A 23347-nucleotide genomic window follows, 5' to 3' on the forward strand; every position below is an offset into this window, starting at 1 on the left:
TAAACCCTAAATATCGGGGACGATGAAGAAGAGGCGATGGCTGGAGCGCGATGGCGATGGCGATGGCGATGGCGCCACCGGGCAGTCGTCTGAGGATTGCATGGTGCTGGTCGCGGATCCAGAGGTGAGAATGCGCTCCATCGCGATCTCTGGAATGATTGCCGGGGCGCGCGGTGCTCAGCTGGGGCCTGTGAGGGAGGCAATGCAACGGAGGCTGTGGGAGGAGCAGGAAATATCGGTGGTCCAGCAGATTGTCACCGCTCTCTCGTCGATCTTCGCGGATGAAACGACCACGTCGTGCTTACAGAGGTACTATCTCTTAGATGGCTGCCCCGAGCCGATCAAGATTCGCATCCTCGCGTCCCTCGTTCGGATTTGCAAGACGAGCAACGAGCATTCGGAGGTGGTGGCGGCACTCCAGCCGGCCTTGTTGCAAGATCTTTACGGGAAGAATCCGGTGCTTAGAATGTGGGGCTTGAAGTTCGCGACGAAGTTCTTTGAGCAGCAACGAAACAAGAGCTGGATCATCGCTGCGCTGCACAAGAGATTTTTTGATACTCATGCTTTCGTGAGGAAAGCTGCCTTGGATGCTGTCATCTCCCTCGACGCGGTGGGATTTAGCTTCCTCGATGGTTTGAATGCTATTGCGCTCCGGCTCTTGGAGGATCACGTCTCGGAGTCCGTTCGACTGTCCGCCATGGAGCTTGTAAGTTTGTTTGCAATTTCCTTGTCCTCTGATATATCTCGTTTACTTTGGGCAGCTCCGGCTATGGGTGATGGAAGTTCAAGCTGGAGAAATCACGGCATCGCAACAACGCGAGATAAACTATACTTATCTAGAGGTAAGTCTTTTGCGCTCTCGATTAGAACTTTCAAGACGTCACTACCCAGATTTGCACCATGCTCACAGACCCGTGCACGCGAGTAAGGAAAGAAGCTTGCCGTGTGCTTGGCACTATGACATCAGTAAGCCAGAAAATTAAGTTGCATTCGGTGAACAAGAAGTCAGTGCTAGTCACCAGTGGTGATCCTTTGATCTCGTGCAACATTAATGGTAAATCGCCACGGACGGCAATTGTGGCGGGTGCTTTTGTTTCTGCTGTCGAGGATGAGTTCCCAGAGGTAGTGGACTTTCTTTTATCTTTCTTATTACCATCTCGTGTTCGCGTGTCCGCAGGTGAGATCTGCTGCTGTGCAAGCTCTTTCCAGCTTGAGTCTGGGTTCTAAAGAAGTCGCAAATGCCGGTGTACTTGGGCTTTTCCTGGACATGTTGAACGACCAAGATCCCGCCGTTCGCAGGGCTTCGATTCAAGCGCTATATGACCTTGCTGGCTGTGGCGTTTTCTGCGTGGAAGACAAACATCTGCGTGTGGTATGTGAAATTGGTCTTTTTTGCTACATGGTTATCACATCACTGATGTTCCAGATTACTGCTACGCTGGAAGACCAAAACAACGAGCTCCGACATGCGGGTCTAAAACTTTTGTCTTCCTTGAAGCTCCCGACGCTTGTCATGTTCGAGTCTGCAGTTCAAACTTTGATGAAGTGCTTAGATCGTCATCCGCAGGTGCCTTTGGTATCTTAATTTCTTTACATGACACTCGATGCTTCAGGATAGGAAGAACGTCTATGAGGCGCTATTATGCCTGGGGAAAGGACACGGCTCTCATGTAGAGGCTCTAAAGTCTGAGCTTTTGACTCAGGTAGCAAGCTTCTTCTTGGAACAATGCTACTAACATGTCTTTTCGCAGGTTAAGTTCGTTGTGAATGGAGAGAAGGGGTTAGATGATCCCAGGTTAAAAGCTATCCTGAACCTTTGCTTGCCAGCATTGCGATCGACAGGCTGGATTTCTTCGTTGCTTCCCAGTGAAATGCTCTCCTGCAAACGAATTACGGATTTTACAAAAGAGCATGCCCCTGCTGAATCTGGTGACAGTTCCAGTACGGTGTTGATTATGGTGCAGCAAGCTATCAAATGTGCTCTACGCGCAGGGAGCGTTTCAAACGACAACCAAAGAGAAACCATCCGGTAAAGAACATCTCGTCTGGATTGTTCACGCTAACCTGTCAAATTGTATCTCCAGCGGCTGCAAGAAGTCCTTACTAGTACTGGAGCGCACTTCGCTCGTCAATTTGGGACTGCTGTACATGGACTGCCTCCAATTGGTCGCACAAAAAAACTCGGCAAAAGAACCTGACCATCAGAAGCTTGGCTCGGTACTAGGACGCATGCAAACCTGTTTCTCTGGATTCTCAGCCTCAGGTGCTCTACAGTTGCTGGAGCTCAACGCGTTTTATATTGTCATCCAGGTGGAAGACGACTCCGAGCTCGTCCAGCGCTTCTCTCAGCTGGCTTCAATAGTCGAGGAAAGTAAGAGCTTGTCGAGCACTTCGGTAGCGTCGTTTTCGCTCTTGCAAGCAGTGGAGGAAAGTTTACGCAGTCAATCAGATCCGGAGAACGTGAGCACTCTCAAGGCAGCTGCTGCTTCTTTCTGGCCGAAGCATGATATTGTCAGTGCCAGTGTCGAGGAAATGCGAGCCGATCTCGCAGTAAATTCCAGCAGCTTTGAGCACCGGCTGAAAGTTTTGATGGCGAAGTATCCTTTTCACTTCACTGCGAGCGGTGCTGTGCATCACATTACAGCCGGAAGTAGAATCTGGGTACAGATGGAGCTGGAAGGATTCCCGTCGCAGTACAGGTGCTTGGAGCTCGAAAGGAAATCCAAGGAAGACAAGTTAGTCGAGTTTAGCGAAGAGCTCGGCTTTTACAACGTGCCATCGGTTAGCAAAGCGGCCTTACGAGTTTCCATCGTTGTGGAACTTGCAAAGGGGAAGCTTTCGGCTCTGCGCGGCCCTCAAGCTTGTCTAGCTCCAATCTCTCCGGAACGAGTCATCTATCTCGAGGGAAGTTAAGCAAAAGGTTCTCTCGTCCATATTATTCTTCTCAAGTTTTTCCAGTCGCTATACACGTCCTCGTCAAGGAACGAACTCTATACGAGAGGCGGATCAACACTACAGACAGCGTCCGGTAGAAAATTGCCATCCCGGCGAGAATGAGAAGACTCCACCACTTTCCGGGGCTTGCGGGAAAGTTGTACTCGCCGTAGACAATGTAAGCTCCGGTGTGACCACCGTAGCGAGACCCCAGGAACTCGTTTTGAAACATTCCCTGTGAAAGTAACCCACACATCAACAATCCTTGGAATCCTGGAAGAAATCTTTTTACCCGCAGCGAGTGTGCATGGAACGAAATGTAAGACGATGGATACTTCCAAAACGCCTTCGGCAGATTGTTGTCGTGACGAACGTATCCTCCGACCAGCATGAACAGCACCTGTGATCGTTGCAAAGAGTTTTAAGAAAACAACTTGGAAATGTGGAAGACTGCTCTGCAAACCTGGACGCACGATCCTAGTATCATTCCAGTGTAGGCGTTTGGAACAATGCAAGAGATGGCCATCATGAGGCTCTCGCTGACGATCAAGCTGAGGTACAAGTTGACGACGAAGTAGATGAACTTGAGTGCTCCAGAGTGGAGACCCGCCAGGAAGTACATGCTGCAAAGCGGGACGAGGGAGATGAGTAACAGGAATGGAAGCGACGCGATTGAGTTGGCAACGACGAAGTTGGCGACGCCGTAGTGACAATTAACCATTTCTCTCACGTGCATCTGATGTAAATAAAATAAAATACTTCAGCCACCTCTTAGTTTATGTTTCCAGTTCGTCTACCTTGACCTCGTTGTACATGTAAGGCACGCCTCCAACAGACAGGTATATCATTCCTTCGAGAGCGAGAAAGATGCACGCTGCTCTGGCCTGTGGGGGAGGGGGGGACAACAGCGAGGATTGGAATATCAAAATTTTCGGATCAAACCTCTATAGAGCTCTTCGAGTGATCCAGTCTCAGGAAAATTGTGCCGATTGAAAGCATGTACAGGAACGAGAGAAGTATCCGGATCCAGTAAAATCCAAGAGCTCTCGTTGTGTTCAGCAACGATCTGTAGCTTAGAGTGAAAAATTCAGAGCGTGAGGCAGGACGCTTTATCCTGTTCACCAGTACTCCTCCTTTCTGCATCACGTAACAGTGTGTTCTCAGCGTTAGTATATAAACATAGAAAGCCCTCGAAGTTTTAAATAAGTCTTGCCTTCTTGACAAGCGTATTAACTTTACAGACCAATGCTGCATTGAAATCGGAGCTTTGATAGGACGCTGATAGGAAATTAACTATCTGGTGATGGTCCTCCTTTGCAAAAGCTTCAGCTTTTTCCGCGTCCTGCACGGATTGATTAATACATGCCTTACGAGAATGAGAAACAGGGTCCTAATACCTGAACGTAAAGAAATGGAGCACGAAGCTTCTCGAATTCGGCACCGATCGTATAAAGGAAGTGATCACTAGGATTATGATTAGGCGGGCAAGGAAATCCCGCCGTGGAGAAGTGCTGAAGAAAAACCACGTAAGTAACATACAGATATGTTTGAGATGTTTACCTCCACTGCTGCGATGTTGTCACCAAAAAACACCATTTTCCCATTGCTTAGCAAGCACAAATCATCCAGAAGTTCATAAACCTGGCTGGAGACATGCTCAGTGCACATAATGACAGTAGCTCCACCTCTGGCCAATCCCTTCAGCTTGATAAGCAAGGAGAGCACAGAAGCTCTAAGAACGTAATATGAGTAACTTAAAACCAACAAATATTTGAGAAGTAAAACATACCCCTCCAGGCCTTTGAATGCATCATCAAAGTAAATCAAGCTGGGACCAATAAGCAGTTCCACTGCAAGGTTGACAAGTCTTCTTTCACCCCCACTGATTCCCTTGTGAGGGCACTTTCTAACATATCTGTAGGCCAACTCAGTGAGACCCATTTCTGACATTACGTGCTCTGCCACCGCCAACTTCTCTTTACGGGGAAGGTTAGACGGAAGTCGCAAAAACGCAGACAGAATAAGGTGTTCTTTGACGGTAAGACTGTCTGGAAGAACTTCATCGTCCGGAGTGAGAAACGTCTGAAACAAACAGCAATTCGTGAGGGAAAAAGCAGAAAACAGTCAGCATACAAGAAATTTGTGTGGCTTTGCCAGTATATGCAATGCTAGAGGAGAACCTGAGGATTAGAAAGCATACAGAAGTGCCATATGTGAGCTGCTGCCTTCTTCCATTGATTCGAATGTCGCCTTGGTACTTTGCTTTGCGACATAGCCTCCCTGCAAACACACAAGGAAGCGAGGTGTGAGAAAACCGATGAAACTCTAGTAACACCAAAAGCTCTACCGGAAAGCGCTCGAAGTAGAGTAGATTTCCCGGATTGAGAAGGACCCATGATAGTAAGCATTCTGTATGGCTCTGCATACCCTGCGACTCCATCCAAGACGACCTGAGGGGACGAACTGCGCTGCTCAAAACTCACAGTGACATCTTTCCAGGACAAGCTCGCAGCCGACTCTGTATCGACTTGGGAGAGTGGTATGGAGGACGCACTCTCTGGAGGTGGACTAGTGATGGGGCTGGCCTGGCTTGTCAGCGGAGATGGAGAAGGCTGATACTGAATGCTGTACTGCCGCAAAGGTAAATTATCACCAGTAGGACTCTGCGCCATGTTGAAGCCAGTTGCTTGAGCTGAAAGTCTGTTACTCCAGTTTTCTGCTGCTTCCCTGTTTGCTGGAGAATGCTGGGCAATTCCTAAAGTGGCTCGCCTCTAACAGACACTTCCTTCGCCTGTTATCTGGGAGCTTCACTCCATCCTTCCAATCACTCCGTGTTTGAAGATCCTTCATATCTTCCATTCTTATGAGCAACCAGCCGCATTTATCTGAAAGTGCCAAATGCCAGCTTGAGTCCACAAGTGAGCGACTTCCCTCCGGTTATCCAAATAATATCCTCCATCGTAACTGTTAGCATGCCCCTGATAAGACACCAGCCTTCTTTCCAAAAGGCTGGCAGATGTCGAGACAGAGACAATGGTCTTAATCCCTGCTTTTGAATGACGCGTTGTTTTCTTCTTTTCAATCGAGAAACTTTGCCTGTCCGTGTGAATGGAAAAAATAAACCTTCCATCCCTGTCTATCTGACACAAGGATTGACATACGCACCTGTTGGCCTTTACTCACCACCACCGCAGTTTTACAGAACAATTCGGCAGCGGCACCCGGAGAATTATCCGCTGTCTCAAAATTCACGAGCAGCGTTTTCTTGACTTCACTTCATTACGTACATCTGGTGAATTAGTACCTGATAATCTGGCCTGCAGAACTTAGAGAAACATCTAAATTCTTACAGCTCACAGTTTCTTACCAGGTCTACCAGCCGCACAAAATACAAGAAAGGTATATTGTACACGGTCGAACTTGAAAATGCTCACGAATCCATGTCATGGTCATTATCGTTGTCGCCATCGTAAAACTCTTCGTCACGCTGCACACTTTTATCTTGCGTATGTTCTGCAGACAAAGCTCGAAAATAAGACTACTGACAAATGCTATACACCAAACTTACGGTCTAGTCGCTCATCGGGATTAAAATCCTCCTCGTCGAAGTCTGGGAAGTAGGTGTCTGGCGGAACCTGACCCAGATTTTAGAAAGGAGAAACACTAACACACTCGCACAAAAAAACAAATAAAATAAAATAGAAACATGTAGTACCTCATGCATCTGAACCCCTGGAGCATGCTGTATATGACGAAGATTTTCCAGCACTTGCATTTTTATGGCGCTGAGATAAGCCTTTGTATTCAAGTTATCCTATATACAAACATGCATTAGGCCGATAAAATTTTCCATATCATTCTTGAATTACCAGGTTGAGTCCGTGATTGGTTTTCAAGGTGTAGTCGGGCTTGAAATACTTGATATAATCGTTGGACGGTATTTCTGTAAGCCACGTTCATGTAAAGGAAAAAAAAAGATTAATCTGGCATACTTACCATTCGGAAGCTCCGTATCCAAAAGCACACCCGTTTCCACGGTCCAGCAACGCGCAACATTTTCCTTGGTGTATCCTCCTCCACCGGTTACCTTAAAAACCAAGTGAGCTTTGCAAGAGCAAAAAGAAACGGTCCAAAGCATACCAGGAGAGGAATGCCAAGTTTCTTCACAAAATTCACGCACTCCGCATGCCCTGTTAGAATACGTAAGCAAATGTAAGACTGAAGTTGGGAAATAAAACCTTGAATGGAAAGATTAAAGCATCCTAGGCGATCTCCAGCAAGCGAATCAGCTCCACATTGCAGCACCACCGCCCCAGGTTGATAGAACTCAACGACTTTTGATATTACTACTCGAAACAGCCGTATGAAGCTTGAGTCGTCTATTCCATCTTTAAGAGGAACATTAACAGCGTAATATTTCCCTTCTCTCTCTCCAACATCCTGAAACGGTAACAATCAAAACACGTACAAAGTAAGGAGACACACCGACCTTCACGTCCCCAGTTCCAGGAAAGAAATAATCACCGAACTTGTGAAAGCTCACAGTCATTACTCTGAAACGATGGAGACGGCGTGAGCATATAGCAAAGCTAGAAAGCGCAACAAACCTGTCAGTGAGGTAGAAGGCTTCTTCAACGCCGTCTCCATGGTGAATATCGATATCTATGTATAGCACTCGCGGGAAGTACTTCAGAAGCTCCAAAATCCCAAGAACCAAGTCATTGACATAGCAGAATCCCGATGCCTCGCACTTCTTGGCGTGGTGCAAGCCTCCGGCCCAGTTGATTGCAATGTCGCAGAGTCCGTGATTAAGCCTATGTGCAGCATCTGCTTAGCATTTTTCCACCATGGAGCATTTATCAGAGAGCAAGAGAGAAGAAGAGACGTACCAATGGTACCACCCGCGTAAATCTGGCAGAACTCGAAGAGGTTGTCAAAGACTGGACAATCTTCTCCCATGTTATCTACATCGCACACACATCTAGAAAATCAAGCGACAGAAAAATCAAAGGAAGATCTTACACATAAGAAGCTCTTTCGCGTATTGGTCTTGCATTTCTGGAGTTATTCTGTGAAGAAAATCAATGTAGTCTGTAGAATGGAACTGCGCAAGCTCCGCGGGATAAGCTTTCCGAGGTCTCTGTCGAAAGAAAGAAAAAAAATGCATCATCACCAGACGAAAAAAAGCAAAGAAAACGTACATAGATTTCCATCTTGTTGTGGAGGCCATAAGCTAGAACAAGGCTATGCGTCATACACAAGCGATGGGGCTTCATCGGATGATTCGGTCCATAGTAGACGCTTCCAACATCACCTGGAAGGAATCTCGCGAAATCCGTGAGCCGCGAGAGCTGCGTAACGCGCTTACCGTCGTAGAAGTAGGACACTCGATCCTTCGCCGGTGGCATCGATCGGCCGAAGCGCTTTGGCGCGCCCTAGCGCCTAGACAGAAACAAAAACCCTACACTAGTAATAGGTCAAGCAAAGCTCTCACATTTTTATGCGAAGCAGTCTCTCCGCGTTCTTCCGGAGCTTGTGCTGGCGCCAGGGCCGCCGCGCCGCCCCATTCTCATCCTCGCCACCACGAATGGATGCGCCGCCGCCGCTGCCACAGCTCCAAACACCGGTATGTATCATTGGATCCGGCCCCGCTGCCCACACAGCCGCGATCTACACCTCCCGCGCGGAGCTCCAGCCGATCCTCTTCGAGGGATGGATGGCGAACGGCGTAGCGGCGGGCGGGCAGCTCACGACAACGACGGATGTGGAGAATTTCCCCGGGTTTCCACAGGGCATCATGGGAGGGGAGCTCACGGAGAAGTTTAGAGAGCAGAGTCGCCGGTTTGGGACGAGGATCTTCACCGAGACTGTGGACAAGATCGATCTCTCTAAGCGGCCGTTCGAGATCTCCAGCGAGGAGAGGAAAGTCCTGGCGGAGACTGTGATCATCGCTACCGGAGCTATTGCCAAGAGGCTCGACTTCACAGGCTCGGGGGAAGGAAGTGGTGGATTCTGGAACCGCGGCATCTCGGCGTGCGCTGTTTGCGATGGAGCGGCTCCACTCTTTCGAAACAAGCCCCTGGCAGTGATCGGAGGTGGCGACTCCGCCATGGAAGAGGCTTCGTTTCTCACGAAGTATGGCTCCAAGGTCTACATCATCCATCGCAGGGACGAGTTTCGAGCCAGCAAGATCATGCAAAAGAGAGCTTTCGACAATCCAAAGATCGAAGTTCTTTGGAACACCACCGTGGTGGAGGCCGTTGGTAACGAGAGTGGCAGCCTCGCGGGGCTCAAACTCAAGAACACCGTGACGAACGCTTTGACGGACCTCCAAGTTTCGGGATTGTTTTTCGCGATTGGGCACGAGCCGGCCTCAAAGTTTTTGGGTGGTCAGCTCGACACAGACAAAGAAGGATATATACTTACTACTCCAGGAACCACAAAGACCAACATTCCTGGTGTGTTCGCTGCTGGGGACGTCCAAGACAAGAAGTATAGGCAAGCGGTGACTGCTGCCGGTACCGGTAAGTTTTATAATCTCTTTCTTTTGTGATCACTGCTAAACTTTTCGATTCACAGGATGCATGGCTGCACTGGACGCGGAACACTTCTTACAGGAGTATGGAGTCCAGCAGGGAAAGTCGGATTGACAATCACAGGGCTCTAGCCGCCTATAAGCTCGCAAAAACGGTCTAGTTTTTCTAAGGAGGCACTCTTTCATTGTTTGCTCCTCTTCCTTCTCTTTTTGTTACGAGGAGAGAGGTTTCTGGCTTTTGAACGAATTCTTCTTAGTTTTCTAACTCCTTTTCCCAAAGCTACTGGTAAGTAACGTGTGATTCGATCTTTCTGACAGTTCGGTGTTTACATTCCAGGCAAAAAGACTGGCTTGTTACATACAGTTATATGGCTTATATATTTTATAAGTCGATGGAATCAAGTGCATTGCCTGGGAGCAAAACCAACCCGAGACGAATCCAGATCAATGGCGACACGCATAGTCTGCTGCTGGATGTTCCCGATAATGGACAGATCCAACGAAGTCTTCGAGAAGGCAAAGCAAAACGTCCCGGACGTGTCAACCGGCACCAAGTAGTTACTCGGCGGCAACTGGACGCTCGCCCCGCCTTCGAAGTGGAAAGACACAGTCGGGATGGTGACGGAGGTCAGGGCCGAGAAGTCATAGCACGTATCAAATAGCGAGAAGTCGGCTGCCCGAGGCAACTTCTGCGTCGCCGACCGGAACGCGTCCCTCATGACCGTATACGCGTACGTCGGCAGCCGGGTGACGGAGGTGCCCGAGTCGATGATCACGCCCCCGCGTCCGGTGCTGCTCGAGAGCTTGAAAGCCGTGGAAGGGATGGACAGAAGCGTACCTCCGATGCTGATCCCGGACAGGCCAGCGTAGTAGAAGGTGTCGAGCTTGGGATTCTTGAGCAGCTGCGTGTAAGCAAACGAGGCCGAGGTGGGAAGAGCCGAGTCCCCGAAGAGCAGCGCGCTCGAGGCCCGGACGCCATTGTCGCGGCTGACGAGACAGTAGGAGAACTTCCGGCTGGAGAGCTGGGATGGAAACGAGAGCTTCCCAGCGCCGAGGCCGAGAAGCCCCGCGGCGCCAACGAAGAGTCCCTCGTTATCGTGGCCACAGCCGAAGACCACCGGGCTCGTTCGGCCTCGGCTAACCAAGAAGGAGTCCGAGGCGAGGTCCCCGACCGTGAAGGAGCCATCGCCGTACGAGACCTGGTAGAGGCAGCGATTGTCCGTACTCGCGCAAGCTTTGACGTCGAGGAGCTTGCACTGCGGCGTGGAGCACGAGAGGCGGCGGAAGGAGGAGGACGCGCGTGGATCGAAGACGGCGTCGTTTTGCTTGTAGCAGCTCTTGCAAGGCGAGCACTGGATCCAGGGGACGTCGCTGCCGGTGTCCATCACCAGGTACTGGAGCTTGGTGGGCGATCCAATGCCGACGCGCACGAAGTACTCGCCGGATCCAAACGCGAGGCCGGACGTGACCTGGCTGCCCGAGGAGGAATCGGCCTCGGATTGCGAGAAGACGGTGGCGGGCGACGAGGATGCGTTGTGGACGAGCGTGAGATCGCGGTGCTTGACGCCGTTGAGCGCCATTTCGAGGCGCTGAGCGATGGCTTCCACGCGCGCGGCGTCCATCTTGAGCCGCGCCTCGAGCGCCTCGCGGTGGGATCTGGTGGAGTGCGCGGAGAAGTGGCTCGAGTGGACGATGGACATCACCTCTTCTTCCTTCTCCGCTACTGCATTCTTCTCCTCCTCGTCGATCGCTCCTTTGGCCGGACGATGGAGGAGAGATTGGCGCACCGCGTCCACGTCCAGCACTGTGGATTCGTGGCTGCTCTTGAGCAATCGACCGCTGCTACCGGCAATCGCAATTGGCGTCGATCCGGCGAGGAAGAGAAGAAGAGCAAGCGCCAGCATGCACGACGCCATTGAATTCTCTTCCTAGCGCCTTCTATCCGCGACTGATTGATCCGAGCGAGCTCGGCCTAGCACTAATGATTGGAATGGAAGCAATGCATCGATTCAATGATCTCAAATTCTCTCCGCCAGGGCGGGCATGCATTCACTCTCTCGCCAGGATCAGCTTGGGAGGAGCTGCCGCTGCCCTGCACCCAGGCTTTACAAAGGAGAAAGAAGGGGTATTTTCTTACTGTACACCAGTACGGAGGTATACGGGCTTGACCCGATTCGATCCCGTGACCCCTGCTTTTGTTTAAAACCTCTTTGGAGTCTTCAAACAAATGGAGCGACCACAAATCTGGTCTTCGCCTTTGGATTTGTTAACGAATTTCTTGGATTTTTTCCTGGCACCGCTATTGAGAATCGTAACCAAACCACCACTTTGGCCAAGCTTTTTGTTAAAAATACAATGATCCATCATAGCTTTTGTATAAGCGGTTGCTCCTTTGCTTTGCTTCCACCTTTGTGGATGAGAGGCTTCCAAAAGGGAAGTCTTGATAAAAGGCGAAGGTGGTGGGCTTTGTAAAGCTGGAAATGGGGAGGGCCCGTGAGGAGCAGCAGAGATAATGCAGAGCTCCAGCTGGTTTCACAGTCAGGCCTCGCGCGCAGGCTAATGAATGAATGCAAAGGAGGAAAAAAATGGCTCACGCACCATCGTCAAATCCACCAACAGCACCTCTCCTATGTGCCAAGAAATGAAAAAGCTGCTGCTGCTGCTGCTGTTCCTGTTGCTGCTGCTGCTGTGCAGCCCCACCAAAGAAAAAAAAAGAAAGAAGAAAAAAAAGGAGGTGAAGCAACCAGATCAGAGCTCCAAAATGTGAAAGACGGTACGGTACCTTCATCTTTGTTCCCAAATCTCTGGTGGATTCCTCTTTAGCATCTGGAGCACGAAAGCCAAAAGAAAAAGGAGGGGATCGAACGCGTCCGCCGAGACGGGATGAAACGTCAAGTTTGCTCTTCTGTTATGGCTTTGTCCTCTGTGTTTGCTTGCTGCTACTGCAACTACGAGATGGTAAAGGCTGGCAATAAGAAACAAATGCGAAAGGAAGACCATATACATACCGCCACATTTCATGGGAAACTTCAGCTTGCTCTGCTCCTTAATGCAAACCGATTGATTTCGACTGCTCACTGGTCATATTCTTCTTTGATCTCATCCTCCTCGCCTTCAAGGAGAGAGGAGGTACTTCTCCATTCATTGCCAACTACACCAATCAAACAATCCCAATCGGTCAGTGAAGTTTCACGTTTTATCTCAGACTTACTTGTTGCGGTCCGAGACGCAAAGGCGCTTGTCTCGAATGATGGAACTCGCTGCAACACATTTTCCAGCACTTAAACAAAATGCTGAAGCAATAGAATGATTTCTATCAGTATCGCCAAGAGTGGTGATCCACTCGACGAGCAAAGAGGCGTCTCTAGAGAATCACCTTTAAGCACTCAACTCGAGAGTTGAGATTTCTTGAAAGCAACAAGCTGACCATGGAGGCTTTCTCCTGATAAAAGAAATGATCTAAGGACAGCTTGGTCTTTGTCTCCTGGTAAGGTATCCAACTAAGACTGAATAAAATACTTGAGCTACCTTGCTGTGTTGCGCTACTAGAAGTGTACGTAGCTAAAATATCTATCTCGCTGAATGGTGGAATACTCTAGGATGGCTATGTATTTGCTTCTTTCTGCGAACACGATTGATTTCATTAGTTGCAATAGATTTTAAAAATCGAGACACTGGATAGTGCTTTCCACTCGACAACAAAAAAACATAAAAAGTTTGAGAACAAAAAGCGAGGCTTACTGGCTACCTAGAGAGCCGAGACGATCTCAAAGCTGTGTGAAACCAGATCGTGTGTGTTTTCGAAAACAAAACTGCCTCGAAACATTGATCCTGCTTCACAGACAAGAGCTCAGATAAAACAAATACCGTGCACTGCTTACCTTGAAGAAAGTGGGGGTACCAGATGGGATCGTCCTTCCACATTTTGTCTGGGAAAGAAAAATAAAAAACTAAGAAACCGAACAGTTCCAAAGGTCAATCTTACCGAAGGGGATCTCTTGAGTTAAGAACCAACGAGGGCACATTTCTTCTGTTTCGCAAGGATCGCCAACAAAATGCTCGACATGGTAAACATGGACCTAAACATGAACAAAAAGGCGAAGTATTTACACAAGAAAACTCCTGAAAGCCGCCAATCTTACCTCCCATGGCACTGGCTTGTCGTCGAAATGGAAAGTGAGAATGCCACGCTTGTCCATTTTCGTGGGAGTAATTCCAGCTTCTTCCTCCAGCTACAAAACCAAACCACATTAATAAGATTCTCACTTTCTCGTGCCTAAAAAACAGCCCAAACAAACCTCTCTTGCCGCCGCCTGTTCAATCGTCTCCCCGTCCTCTACCTTCCCACCAAACCCATTGAAATACCCTTCTCCGAACCTACACACGAAAACTTAGATGAGTGCCAGAACCAACAAGCACAAAGCCATACCCGCGCTTCTTCATACCAAGAAGAACTCGTCCGTCCTTGTGAACAATGGCCAAAGTCAGAAGCTTCACTTTCGCCTTGGCGGTCATCGCCATAGCAAACAAGAGCTTTCGCCTGAATGGACTGCGCCCTACCAAGGGCGAACTCCTCGACTTTGGTGCCGGACAAGCAGAGGGTATCCAAGGAGCCATCATATCTACAAAGATTTAGCCGGCTGCTGCCCTGGTATCTTACTGGTCCCGTATCGAAAGTTCGTGTTTGCCTCTCTGTCACACATACTATCACGGTCGCAGTCGTCGTAACAGCCAAAGGTCTATCACTTTCGAACGTTTCCCAGCATCCACCAACCAAGTAGCCAAATAAGCTAGCTACCTATAGCTTTCTCCATCTCCGGTGTCTCACATTCTCGCAATGCTGTCGGTCGATCTGATGCTTCGGGGTAGCTTTGAGCTGGGCGGCCATTTCCTCCTATCGAACTATATAGTGATTCGGCTGTTGTTGTCATCAATGTCTTTTATCTCGGCTCAAAGATGCGGCTCCAACCAACACCACGGGGCCGAAACCAATCCCTCCGTGACAGCCGCCAAGAAGCTTTCAACTGACTCACTGACTGCCCGAGTAACTCCCGCTACGAAGTTGTGTATCTGTGTAAATGCGTCTTTGTCGTGTGCCTAGACTATCGTTGCGATTTAAAGTGCCACCCAACCCAAAACTGACTGACTGCTGTAGTGTTGGAGTGTTTTTTTGTTCTCTGCCACCCCTGTTTTGTTAGTTTCCTCAGATCCGCAACAGAAAGATACTTAGCTCGGGTCCCCCAGTTCCATCCGGATTCATCATGTAAAACGCTTCCGAGTCCTTTGATCCCACCACCCTCTCGAAGCGGGCTCTCATATACATGAGCTCGCCATCAGCCCCTTCCTCGTCCATTGGCAAAACCCCGGCACCCATCGAAACCGCCTGGACCATCCTCAGTATCTGTAGATCTGAATCGGAGCAAATCCTCCGCAGAGCGTAGCCACTCTTCCTGCCGTTGCAGTACATCGTCCACACTTGCTCCAGGAAGAGCTTCCCCCGATTCATCGTCCTCTCGCATTCTAGAGCAATCCTGACAAGCCCGGACGCCATCTCTTTCACCAGCGTACTCGTTGGAGTGGTAAGTTCCAGCAGCAGCACCGGAGGTGACTTTGGATCCTCTTGCACCGCGAAGTGGACATGGCCTTTCCTGTTGCCAAAGAGAGTGCCAGTGACGCGGCTCCCTAGAGCGGAGGACTCGGACGGCCCTCCGGGAAGTGACATCCGGCGGCACGCGATCTGGACGGGCAGGAAGTGGAAGAAGGAGCGGAAGGCCGAGAAGAGCTTCTTGTGGCGATTGGATGTGGTCCTGGAGAAGGGAAACATGGCCGAGAAGGCCGCGTACTTGGAAGGATCCCTGGAACTCGGCGAGCTCTCCAGCTTCTTCTGGTCCGATGCTGCGCCATCGCTGCCGCTCTTGGATTTCGACTTGTCCATGGCGATATTCTCCTCTCCCTTCATCATCTCGGGAGAGAAATGCGGCGACTGGCAGCCGATCACGACGATTGCCCTTCGATCCCGGAAGAAAACCGACCGAATTCCCTCGAACGGACGAAATTCCAGGCACTAAGCGGTGGCAGCTCCCACGCCGACGCGAAATCTAATCTGGGATCCAAGAAACGAGCAAGAATCATCCAGCTCTCTCGCGAATGCTGCCGATTGCCGATAATCTAGCTAGAACAGTACCAGCGCATCGAGATCGATCGAGGCCGAGGCTCCTCCACTCTTCGTCGTCGTCGCCTCCGCAAACGCCAATTTAGAGAGGAAATAAAGTACCCTAGCCTTCCATTGACCCCCATGGTTTAGTTAAGCCTTCTTTAGTTAACAGTGCCGTTAAATGACAGCATGATGATACATTAGATGGCGTGCATGGATCCGCATGCATGGATAATGATGTTTTGGGCCATGGCCCATTAGGACATCCCATACCATGATCTAACAACAATGTATAGATTTATCAATAGTATGATCATAGAATTATGTTTTCAAGCACATGCAAGCGTAAGAAGATTCCAATTGTTTAATCAGGCGGGTTGGCTAAGCAACCAACAATGCTATTAAATCAGACTATTATACACTAGAAGAGCTTTTCTCTCGGCTTTTGGCCTTAGTTTAGAGCCGACGCTTTGTTTTGAGGTGTTTGGAGGAACACGAGGACGAAAGAGCGGCGAAAAGAAATCCAATGTATGTGCTTCCAATGTTCGTATTTTCTCGCACACTATTCTCTCCCGATGGCTCCCAGCCTTGTTTTTCTTCGCTTTATACTTTTTATCTAGTGCTGGATTGCACCAAACTCTTTCATGTGCAAGGTCGATCATGTCCAGCATTTAAGCTCCCTTTTTCTTTAGCAAAAATCCCCATCAGAATTTCCAAACCTATGAGGGTTGATGCCGCAGGGAATCGAACACTGACGGATCCATTCACCCTCACGACATTCCTGCTGCTTGGATCGAGCATTCAAGAGCTCTTCAGGCATTTGTTAAAACCCATGGTACTGTACCCCTGGAAAAAGTGGTACGGCAACTAGAAAAAATGGAAGCTACGAAGAAAAAAAGCCCCACGAGGAAAAAACCTGTTTGGTACCACTCGCCTGACTCACTTGTTTTTTAAATGTGTTTTTCTTCTGAATTCTATATTAGTGAAGAAAAAATATTAAGATCTGGTCAGGAGATGATCTGATCTATATACATTCTAGACGAGCTATAGTTCTGTCCCAGTTTCGTCTTGTCTGCCTAGGCGTGAAGTGAAGGTTCCTTTTTCCCCATGCTGCGCCTGCGTCCTTTTGTTCCCACACATTTTATGGATTAGTTTATAGGCTCTAAACTATGATAAAAGATTATTATTTAAATGTAAAGGCCTTTAACTTTTAAGAAGTGACCTTGCTGAAGTCTGGAAGCCAAGGTGGGCGCAATGTCTCCAAGTAGCATGGCCACCACCCGCGACATGCAGATCAACGAAATTGTTAGTACCCTCTGCAGCTCTTTCTTTGGGCATGTCTCTGGAACAAGTTTCTCGTCGACAGATCCACCCATCGACGCTCCTCATATAGCTCACAAGCCCATGAAAATTCACTTAATAGAGACTTTTACATTCCAGCAGAAATGACTTTGCTACCCGGCCCTCGGCCTTAAGAGACTATTGTTTTCAAGGAACTCGTAGACAAGAAACTGGTCTTCTCCTCGTTGGAAATGGAGTGAGCTTTTATTTGCAAGCACTTGATGGCAACTGGTCCAATTCTTTGTACATTTCCCTGATTGATCTCACAACCACAAACCAGATCAAAATAAAGTTAAGTTGTGTTTACCTTGTCAGCTCCCCCTTCCCGTTCTCCAGCCGCATGAAAATTTGGATGGCAGCAATGCAAAGAGCTGAAATATATCGAGCTTGCAAAAGCTTTTGGTTCATCTAAGCAAATCAAAGAAATGCATGGTAGTAAGAAAGTTTAAAACTTATCTCCCTTTTCAATCCGAAAAGACTTGTCAATCCGAATGCCAAGGCAGTCAGAACAGCGATTGATAAAACCTTGAGTTTGTTTGTGGGTTTTGCATTTGGAACTGGTGCCTGTTTCACACAAAGCTTGTCAACATCTAAGAAGAAAAACTCACTTGAAGCACTGCATGGGTATCCTCCAAATGCTTTGAGCGCCGCCAGGTCCACTTCCAAGATAACTCCGCTTGGTCCAACTCCCAGTGATTTCCATCCCGAGATTTGTGAAAATGTCGGACGACCATGCGCAAATTCTGAAGTTCCAACTGTTGAGTTGTAGAGCACCAAGTTCCAATCCTGCTGGAGCAGGAGATAGCAATTAGGCTGCTCCACCACTTGGCCTCGCACTTGGCCTCCAGGCTGAAGCCAAATCGTGTTGTTTTTAGCAGTGTTCATGATCCGGCCGCAAAGGGAGCGAGGATGGAACAAGAGGGTGATGGAGATGCCATCTCTTGGCGATCGGCGGAAGGCGGAGCCGCCACAGTACGAGAGCTCGGGGTGGATAGTGGCCAGCAAATCGCCCAGTGCGTCCTTGATCACCCCCTTGTCGAATTTTTCCAGTTGGGCATTCTCTGCAAACAAGTGTAGCGGAGACGCAGCTCTGCGTTTTTCGCTGCACTTGTTTCGAGAGAATGCCCAAGCACACACGATGCCGTTGCGGTCATCGCGAATGCCATCCTCCAAGCGAGAGTGCTCTAGCTGCAATGCTTTAATTTCATTGCGTATGCAGTTCGGCATCTAGTTGACGGCGAGCTTGACCAGACCAGTTCCATGCATTTACCCATACGAGGCATCTTTCGTACAGGAAATTACTACTTGTCTTGGTTCACATTGCCGTGCGAATTTCGTTTCGTTTCGTTTCCTCAACACCACCCAAACTTTATCTAGGACGCAAAATGACAAGGGCAAAAGCAAACTTTAATGTGTGATGGCATGATTGAAACTCTGTTAATTGCCGCAGTATATTTTGACACATGGTCCGTGATCTTGACTTGGAATTGGTTCAAGAACATTCTCGAGTTGCAAGGATGATTTGTCATGGACGAGCACTTCAAGAGCTTTTGACTAAATTACCTCGCTTTGTTCTCCTTTGTACTCATACACTTCTGAAAGGAGGCATTTTCCTTGATGATGGCGCTTCCGCGGCCATGGCCATCCATGTTTCCAGTTGGGCGTGGCATGGGAAATCGAGAAGCCTTGCGATGCATCATAGAGAGGAATTCCGAACATTTCTTCAAACGAAGCACAATGCAGGGACAATTTGGTTTTATCTGATTGACGACGTGCTTACAAAGCTACAAAGTCATGCGACTCAAAGATTCTATATCCTTTACAAATGTGCAGCATATGCCTGGGCATTTTCAAGGCAGGCAGTTACTGCTTGTACTGGTTCACTTGGCCGTGTAATCTTTCACTCTACCTAGTCTAGACCACAACAACCGTTCTCTCCTTTTTGGAGGATCAAAGCAGACGGTCCTCTGTGGTATGATAAAAACTCCATTTGTGTTGCATATACCCAAGTGTGGGATGTTGGATACATCACGTTTCACTGCTCAGCGACCTGATTCGCTTGGACATAACTCTCGACTCACGCCTCCGGAACCACCATCCTCGAAAATTCTTGATAAAGATGGTCTCGAGCATCTGGACGACATTGCTCATGCTGGGCCTGTCCGGCTGGATGCACCAGAATGCGACCCGAAGAGCCATCTCAAACTGCTCCCAGTCGATGCTCTTGGCCGTCCTCGGATCTGCTGTGGATTTCATGTTTCCCGTTGTGTACTACTCAAATGCCCAGACTGGGAAGTACCAGCGCCCGCTATTCATGGCTGGGGAAGAACATAAACTTGTCCCTTCCGCTCCCGAGCAGAACCATTCCAAAGCTGTACACGTCTACCTTTGGAGCGATTGCAACCATGCTGATCCACTCCGGCGCCATGTATCCTCGAGTGTCTCTCGCGGTGGTAACGTTTGCACTGCTCTCTCGCTTCATCAGCTTCGCGAGCCCAAAGTCGGAGACTTTTGGATGGAAGTTGTCGTCGAAGAGGATGTTTTGAGGTTTGACGTCGCAGTGGATGATGCATTCCTGGCACTGCTGGTGGAGATAAGTGATCCCTCTTGAGATGCTCAAGGCAATTGCCAACCTTGTTTTCCATTTGCACAAAGTTTGAGGTATCTGGGAGCTCGCTTCATCCACTTGTAGGCCTGGAGTTTCATTATTCTTCCCATCCTGGTCAGCTTGCCAGGGAACTATTTGCCATGTACTCGTAGACAAGCAGCCTGTGGCTTCCTTCGGCACAGTATCCGAGCATTCGAACCAGGCTGATGTGGTGGATTTTTCCCAGTGTTGCATCCTCCATCATTAAGTCACTTCACGGCCACCAGAGATGTACCGTCTGCAAGCACTCCTTTGTAAACCGTGCCAAATGCTCCAGCTCCAAGCTTATCTTTGAAATTGTCAGTCGCTACTTCAAGCTGGTGATACGTGAACTTGGTGACTACTCCATCAACTTGGTCCAGAGCTTGTGACAAGCGCTTAATCCTTTTCTCGGTGTAGAGCCACCAGATCACTCCCGCTGCTAGAAACAACAAGAGCTCGGCAGTAGCAATGGCTGCAGGAATGACAAGCTTGAAAGCTTCTCAGACTTGTTTCAGCTTGGCATAGCTCTTGACGTTAGTTTCATTTACATAGTCGAGAAGAGCTGATTAAGAGGAGCCTCGGGTCAAACTCTTGAAGCTGTCGAGACCTTGAGGAACACCAGAGATGTTGGAGGGAATCTGAAAACCATTACATGGAACTGGACCTTTAGTATAACAGGCAGGTGCCATGGCGATCAACTCTGTATACAAAGCTGAGGCATCCACAGTCTGTCACAGGGGCATCTGCATCCCTCCAGAGAAGTGGGAGACAGGTCTTTCATGTAATCATTACCATTGTAGCTGGCTCTGTCCACATGCACCCGGTCATGGTGATTACTTGACCCATTGCAGCAAAGTTGCAACCTTAGTAATGCTCTTGTGGATTGATGAAGTGAAAAGGTGGATCTAGGGGCATATTGATATTCTTCACAGTAGCCTCAAGAAGCTAAATGAGTTTCATATGAAAGGAGTCCAAAACAATATGGCTATGGAGAAAATATGTGCAAAAAGCAACACTAATGTTGTAACAAACGGCCATAAAAGAAAAAAAGCAATATAGCTTTCTTTCTTTACAATATGGTCATGGAAATAAAAAAATGAGAATAAAACAAATAGTTCAAATTATATAACAATATAGTTATAAAACTCAATTCTCCCCTTCCTTAGGAATGTCATCTAAGTCATAATAAAACATTTTCTTCATATCATCTTTAGTTTCTCATGTAGCTTTGTCCATGGAATAACTATTCCATTGAACTAATAACTTTTTAGTTGTCTTTTGGTGTGTTTTCACCAATTTCTGAGCAAGAATATTAGCCAGACTAGCCTTCTCAGCATTAATCTCTTGGACTTAGATAATAGACTAATCCATGATATCACTAGAGTGTAAACACACTTCAAACTTGCTTATATGGAACATTGGATGAGTCTTTGAACTAGTTGGTGTCAGGAATCCCTCAATTCTTGCCACATTCTTGACTCTTGCCGGATTCCTGACCCACAGACCACATTCCTGACTTTCGAGACACTTCCCTATTCCTGACTCTCGAGACACTTCTCTATTCCTGACTCTCGAGACACTTCCCTATTCCTGACTCTTTGATTTCCCGTACAATTCCCGAGTCTTGAACCACATTCCTGATGATGACATAGCACCTCCTCGACCTCAGCTATATTTAGGCCGTCCTCGATCCAAGAGTGGTGGAGCTTCATCAACCTATATATAAGTTAGCCTTGTTCCATTTCTCCACAATCTGAATCAATGTTAATCTAAGGCCATTTCTTTGTTTCTACTAGTTTTTCTCTTTGTCTTCTATATTTTCCAGTCTTGATTTTGTTGGGGGTCTTGATAATTTGATTCAGATTGTGTTTTTTTGCTTTTGGTTTAGCTTGTTTTGATTGTTTGACTGCTTTTGCCTTTTTCCCCCTTTTCTTTCTTCTTTGCTAATGGAGTCTCCAAGACATTCTGATTTCTTTGCCAAAGTCCTTGCAAAAATCCAGTCTAAGAATACCAAGCTAAAAGTGACCCTTCTTCACATGCAATAGGAGCTTGCTTCACTTTTGGCTCAAAGATCAAGCAAAGTTCTTGAACCGAAGGTGAGTTTCCTGCTGAAATTTTCAAGCAAGCATTTGGAGCTTTGCAGATTCCTGAACCAGATGGAGCTAATCTTCGCACTTCAACATCAGCGGTACCCCACTCCCGAGTCTGAAATCAGTGAGATCGGGACATTGTTCAAAGGTGCAGCTTTGTCATTGTTTTCTCCTCTCCTGGAGAAGAGCATGAAAGGGGTTGTGGTTTCGGAGCTGATGGATCTTCAGTTGTTCAAAGAGAAGCTTGAAGCATGTTTTGGTGAGACGGATCGGGTTTAGGCTGCCACCACAAATATGAGATGTCTCTCTTAGGGGTCTCATCTTGCCTCAATATATGCTACAGAGTTTCAACTCCTTGCCTTGGACACTTAGTGGGATGAGCAGGCCTTGATTGATTAATTTTGTTTCGGCCTCAACAACGGTGTCAAAAATTTGTTGCTCACCATGGAGGATCCTACGGACCTGTCGGACGCCATCAACAAAACTATTTGATGCGACAATCGTCTCTTTGAACATCATCAAGAAAGTCGCCGCACTGCCATTTTCCCATCCCAAACTCAGGAATCCCAACTTGAGTCTTTGGGACATACTCTTGAACCTATTGCTCTGGTCCCAATGGATATTTTTGGTACTTCCCAACTCATCAAAGGGAAGTTGAGTCTTGTTGAGAAGCAACGTCGAGTATCTCATAATCTTTGCCTCTACTGTGCTGATCCTAATCATAAAGCAACTATATATCCTAAGAAGCCTCCCCAACTGCTCGAGTTCACTCTGCCTCAAGGTCCACCTCTATTGCAATTGGGAAACGACCCTGTCTAAACAAAGTAGGAGGTGTCTGTTTGGACTCCCCAAATAAAAATCACTTTTCTTCTTTATCATGCTCTTCACCACCTTTCATCAAAGCCACCACTAATTCCCACAACTTCCGCATCCCATATCTCCTTTCTTTCACTGGACAATCAGGACTCAAGGCTCTGGTGCTACTAGATTCGGGTGCAACTTCCTATTTCATGGACATGGACTTTGCTGCCCGACATCACATTCCTTTTTTTCCTACCATACAGGATTTGAGGGTTGAAGGCATCAGTTGACATTTTGTGTCTCCATCTTCTGGACTTAAGGAAACATTACGTTCGAGTACACATTGGGTCCACCATTATTGATATTGCCTTCAACATTATCAACAACAAGTCCTCCTCTATGGTGCTCGGCCTTCCTTGGTTCCAACTGCACCAACTACAGATCTGTTGGAAGGAATTATAGCTCATCTCTCCCACGTCACCATCTCCCACATCTTCCCTTGCTGTTCATCGAGTCTGAATTAGGAAAAATTCCCTAAACTCAAATTGGGGTTCTATTCTTGACTCTACGAAGTTTTCACCCTCTTCTTTTCCCTCTCTTCCATCTTACACTGATAGTATCCTTGCTTCATCATTCCATTCAATCGTACGCCTCCTCCTATCTCCACAATAACTATGAAAGAACTCTTTCATGAAGAACCTATTTTCCTTTTTGCTTTGCATGTTTCTCCTGTTAGTCTTCCTGAGAAGTATCATGATTTTGGGGATGTGTTTGACAAGAAAAAAGCTAGTGTACTGCCTGTTCATCAGCCTTACAATTGTTCCATTAATTTACAGGAAGGAGCGTCACCTCCGTGGGGGCCT

General features: G+C 48.0%; 7 protein-coding genes across 18 annotated transcripts; 2 read left to right on the top strand and 5 right to left on the bottom strand.

Moving 5' to 3' along the window:
* The first annotated feature begins 22 nt into the window (after positions 1-22).
* On the top strand, positions 23-3196 carry LOC9652051 (integrator complex subunit 4). The gene is made up of 8 exons (XM_024670763.1): positions 23-706; positions 762-842; positions 892-1122; positions 1178-1372; positions 1427-1567; positions 1614-1703; positions 1752-2029; positions 2085-3196. The coding sequence occupies exons 1-8, from the start codon at positions 23-25 to the stop codon at positions 2911-2913; spliced, it is 2529 nt and encodes an 842-aa protein (XP_024526531.1). The 3' UTR covers positions 2914-3196.
* LOC9634953 (ABC transporter G family member 11) lies at positions 2910-5874 on the bottom strand. Of its 2 annotated transcripts, XM_002965985.2 has the most exons (11): positions 5282-5874; positions 5135-5214; positions 4724-5016; positions 4495-4666; positions 4332-4445; positions 4148-4276; positions 3877-4071; positions 3732-3818; positions 3398-3670; positions 3227-3334; positions 2910-3169 (listed from the first exon to the last, which is right to left on the bottom strand). In XM_002965985.2, the coding sequence occupies exons 1-11, from the start codon at positions 5604-5606 to the stop codon at positions 2945-2947; spliced, it is 2001 nt and encodes a 666-aa protein (XP_002966031.1). In that variant the 5' UTR covers positions 5607-5874; the 3' UTR covers positions 2910-2944. The 2 variants fall into 2 exon arrangements, with proteins under 2 accessions (XP_002966031.1, XP_024526458.1); XM_024670690.1 differs by having other exon boundaries at positions 2910-3334.
* Positions 5875-6163: 289 nt separating this feature from the next.
* Positions 6164-8388, bottom strand: LOC9652052 (histone deacetylase 9). Of its 3 annotated transcripts, none has more exons than XR_002991908.1 (14): positions 8303-8388; positions 8136-8248; positions 7957-8074; positions 7824-7898; positions 7542-7761; positions 7424-7487; positions 7173-7374; positions 7075-7124; positions 6931-7021; positions 6804-6877; positions 6650-6748; positions 6503-6569; positions 6302-6447; positions 6164-6246 (listed from the first exon to the last, which is right to left on the bottom strand). XR_002991908.1 is itself a non-coding variant. In XM_024670691.1 (13 exons), exons 1-13 carry the CDS (start codon positions 8340-8342, stop codon positions 6365-6367), a joined length of 1296 nt encoding a protein of 431 aa, XP_024526459.1. In that variant the 5' UTR covers positions 8343-8388; the 3' UTR covers positions 6164-6364. The 3 variants fall into 3 exon arrangements, 1 of the variants encoding a protein (XP_024526459.1); XR_002991907.1 differs by having other exon boundaries at positions 6164-6251; XM_024670691.1 differs by having other exon boundaries at positions 6164-6447.
* A 34-nt stretch (positions 8389-8422) lies between these two features.
* Positions 8423-9733, top strand: LOC9652053 (thioredoxin reductase NTRB). The gene is made up of 2 exons (XM_002965630.2): positions 8423-9458; positions 9514-9733. The coding sequence occupies exons 1-2, from the start codon at positions 8435-8437 to the stop codon at positions 9582-9584; spliced, it is 1095 nt and encodes a 364-aa protein (XP_002965676.2). The 5' UTR covers positions 8423-8434; the 3' UTR covers positions 9585-9733.
* Positions 9734-9771: 38 nt separating this feature from the next.
* Positions 9772-11611, bottom strand: LOC9634954 (aspartyl protease family protein 2). The gene has a single exon (XM_002965987.2). It carries the CDS (start codon positions 11383-11385, stop codon positions 9868-9870), a length of 1518 nt encoding a protein of 505 aa, XP_002966033.2. The 5' UTR covers positions 11386-11611; the 3' UTR covers positions 9772-9867.
* A 185-nt stretch (positions 11612-11796) lies between these two features.
* Positions 11797-14666, bottom strand: LOC9652054 (7,8-dihydro-8-oxoguanine triphosphatase). 9 transcript variants are annotated; one of them, XR_002991915.1, is made up of 12 exons: positions 13899-14666; positions 13768-13846; positions 13612-13701; positions 13455-13548; positions 13351-13398; positions 13218-13300; positions 12998-13091; positions 12846-12953; positions 12681-12762; positions 12478-12620; positions 12252-12417; positions 11797-12155 (listed from the first exon to the last, which is right to left on the bottom strand). XR_002991915.1 is itself a non-coding variant. In XM_024670694.1 (7 exons), the coding sequence occupies exons 1-6, from the start codon at positions 14087-14089 to the stop codon at positions 13218-13220; spliced, it is 585 nt and encodes a 194-aa protein (XP_024526462.1). In that variant the 5' UTR covers positions 14090-14666; the 3' UTR covers positions 12827-13091. The 9 variants fall into 9 exon arrangements, 2 of the variants coding, with proteins under 2 accessions (XP_024526462.1, XP_024526461.1); XR_002991911.1 differs by having other exon boundaries at positions 12681-12729; positions 12846-13091; XR_002991912.1 differs by having other exon boundaries at positions 11797-12152; positions 12484-12620; positions 12846-13091.
* Positions 14195-15744, bottom strand: LOC112340407 (protein MIZU-KUSSEI 1-like). Its single transcript, XM_024670692.1, has 2 exons — positions 15654-15744; positions 14195-15572 (listed from the first exon to the last, which is right to left on the bottom strand). Exon 2 carries the CDS (start codon positions 15429-15431, stop codon positions 14673-14675), a length of 759 nt encoding a protein of 252 aa, XP_024526460.1. The 5' UTR covers positions 15432-15572; positions 15654-15744; the 3' UTR covers positions 14195-14672.
* Between the last annotated feature and the right edge of the window lie 7603 nt (positions 15745-23347).

Source organism: Selaginella moellendorffii, unplaced genomic scaffold (assembly GCF_000143415.4).
Source record: "Selaginella moellendorffii unplaced genomic scaffold, v1.0 SELMOscaffold_6, whole genome shotgun sequence".
Classification (NCBI taxonomy): Eukaryota; Viridiplantae; Streptophyta; class Lycopodiopsida; order Selaginellales; family Selaginellaceae; genus Selaginella; species Selaginella moellendorffii.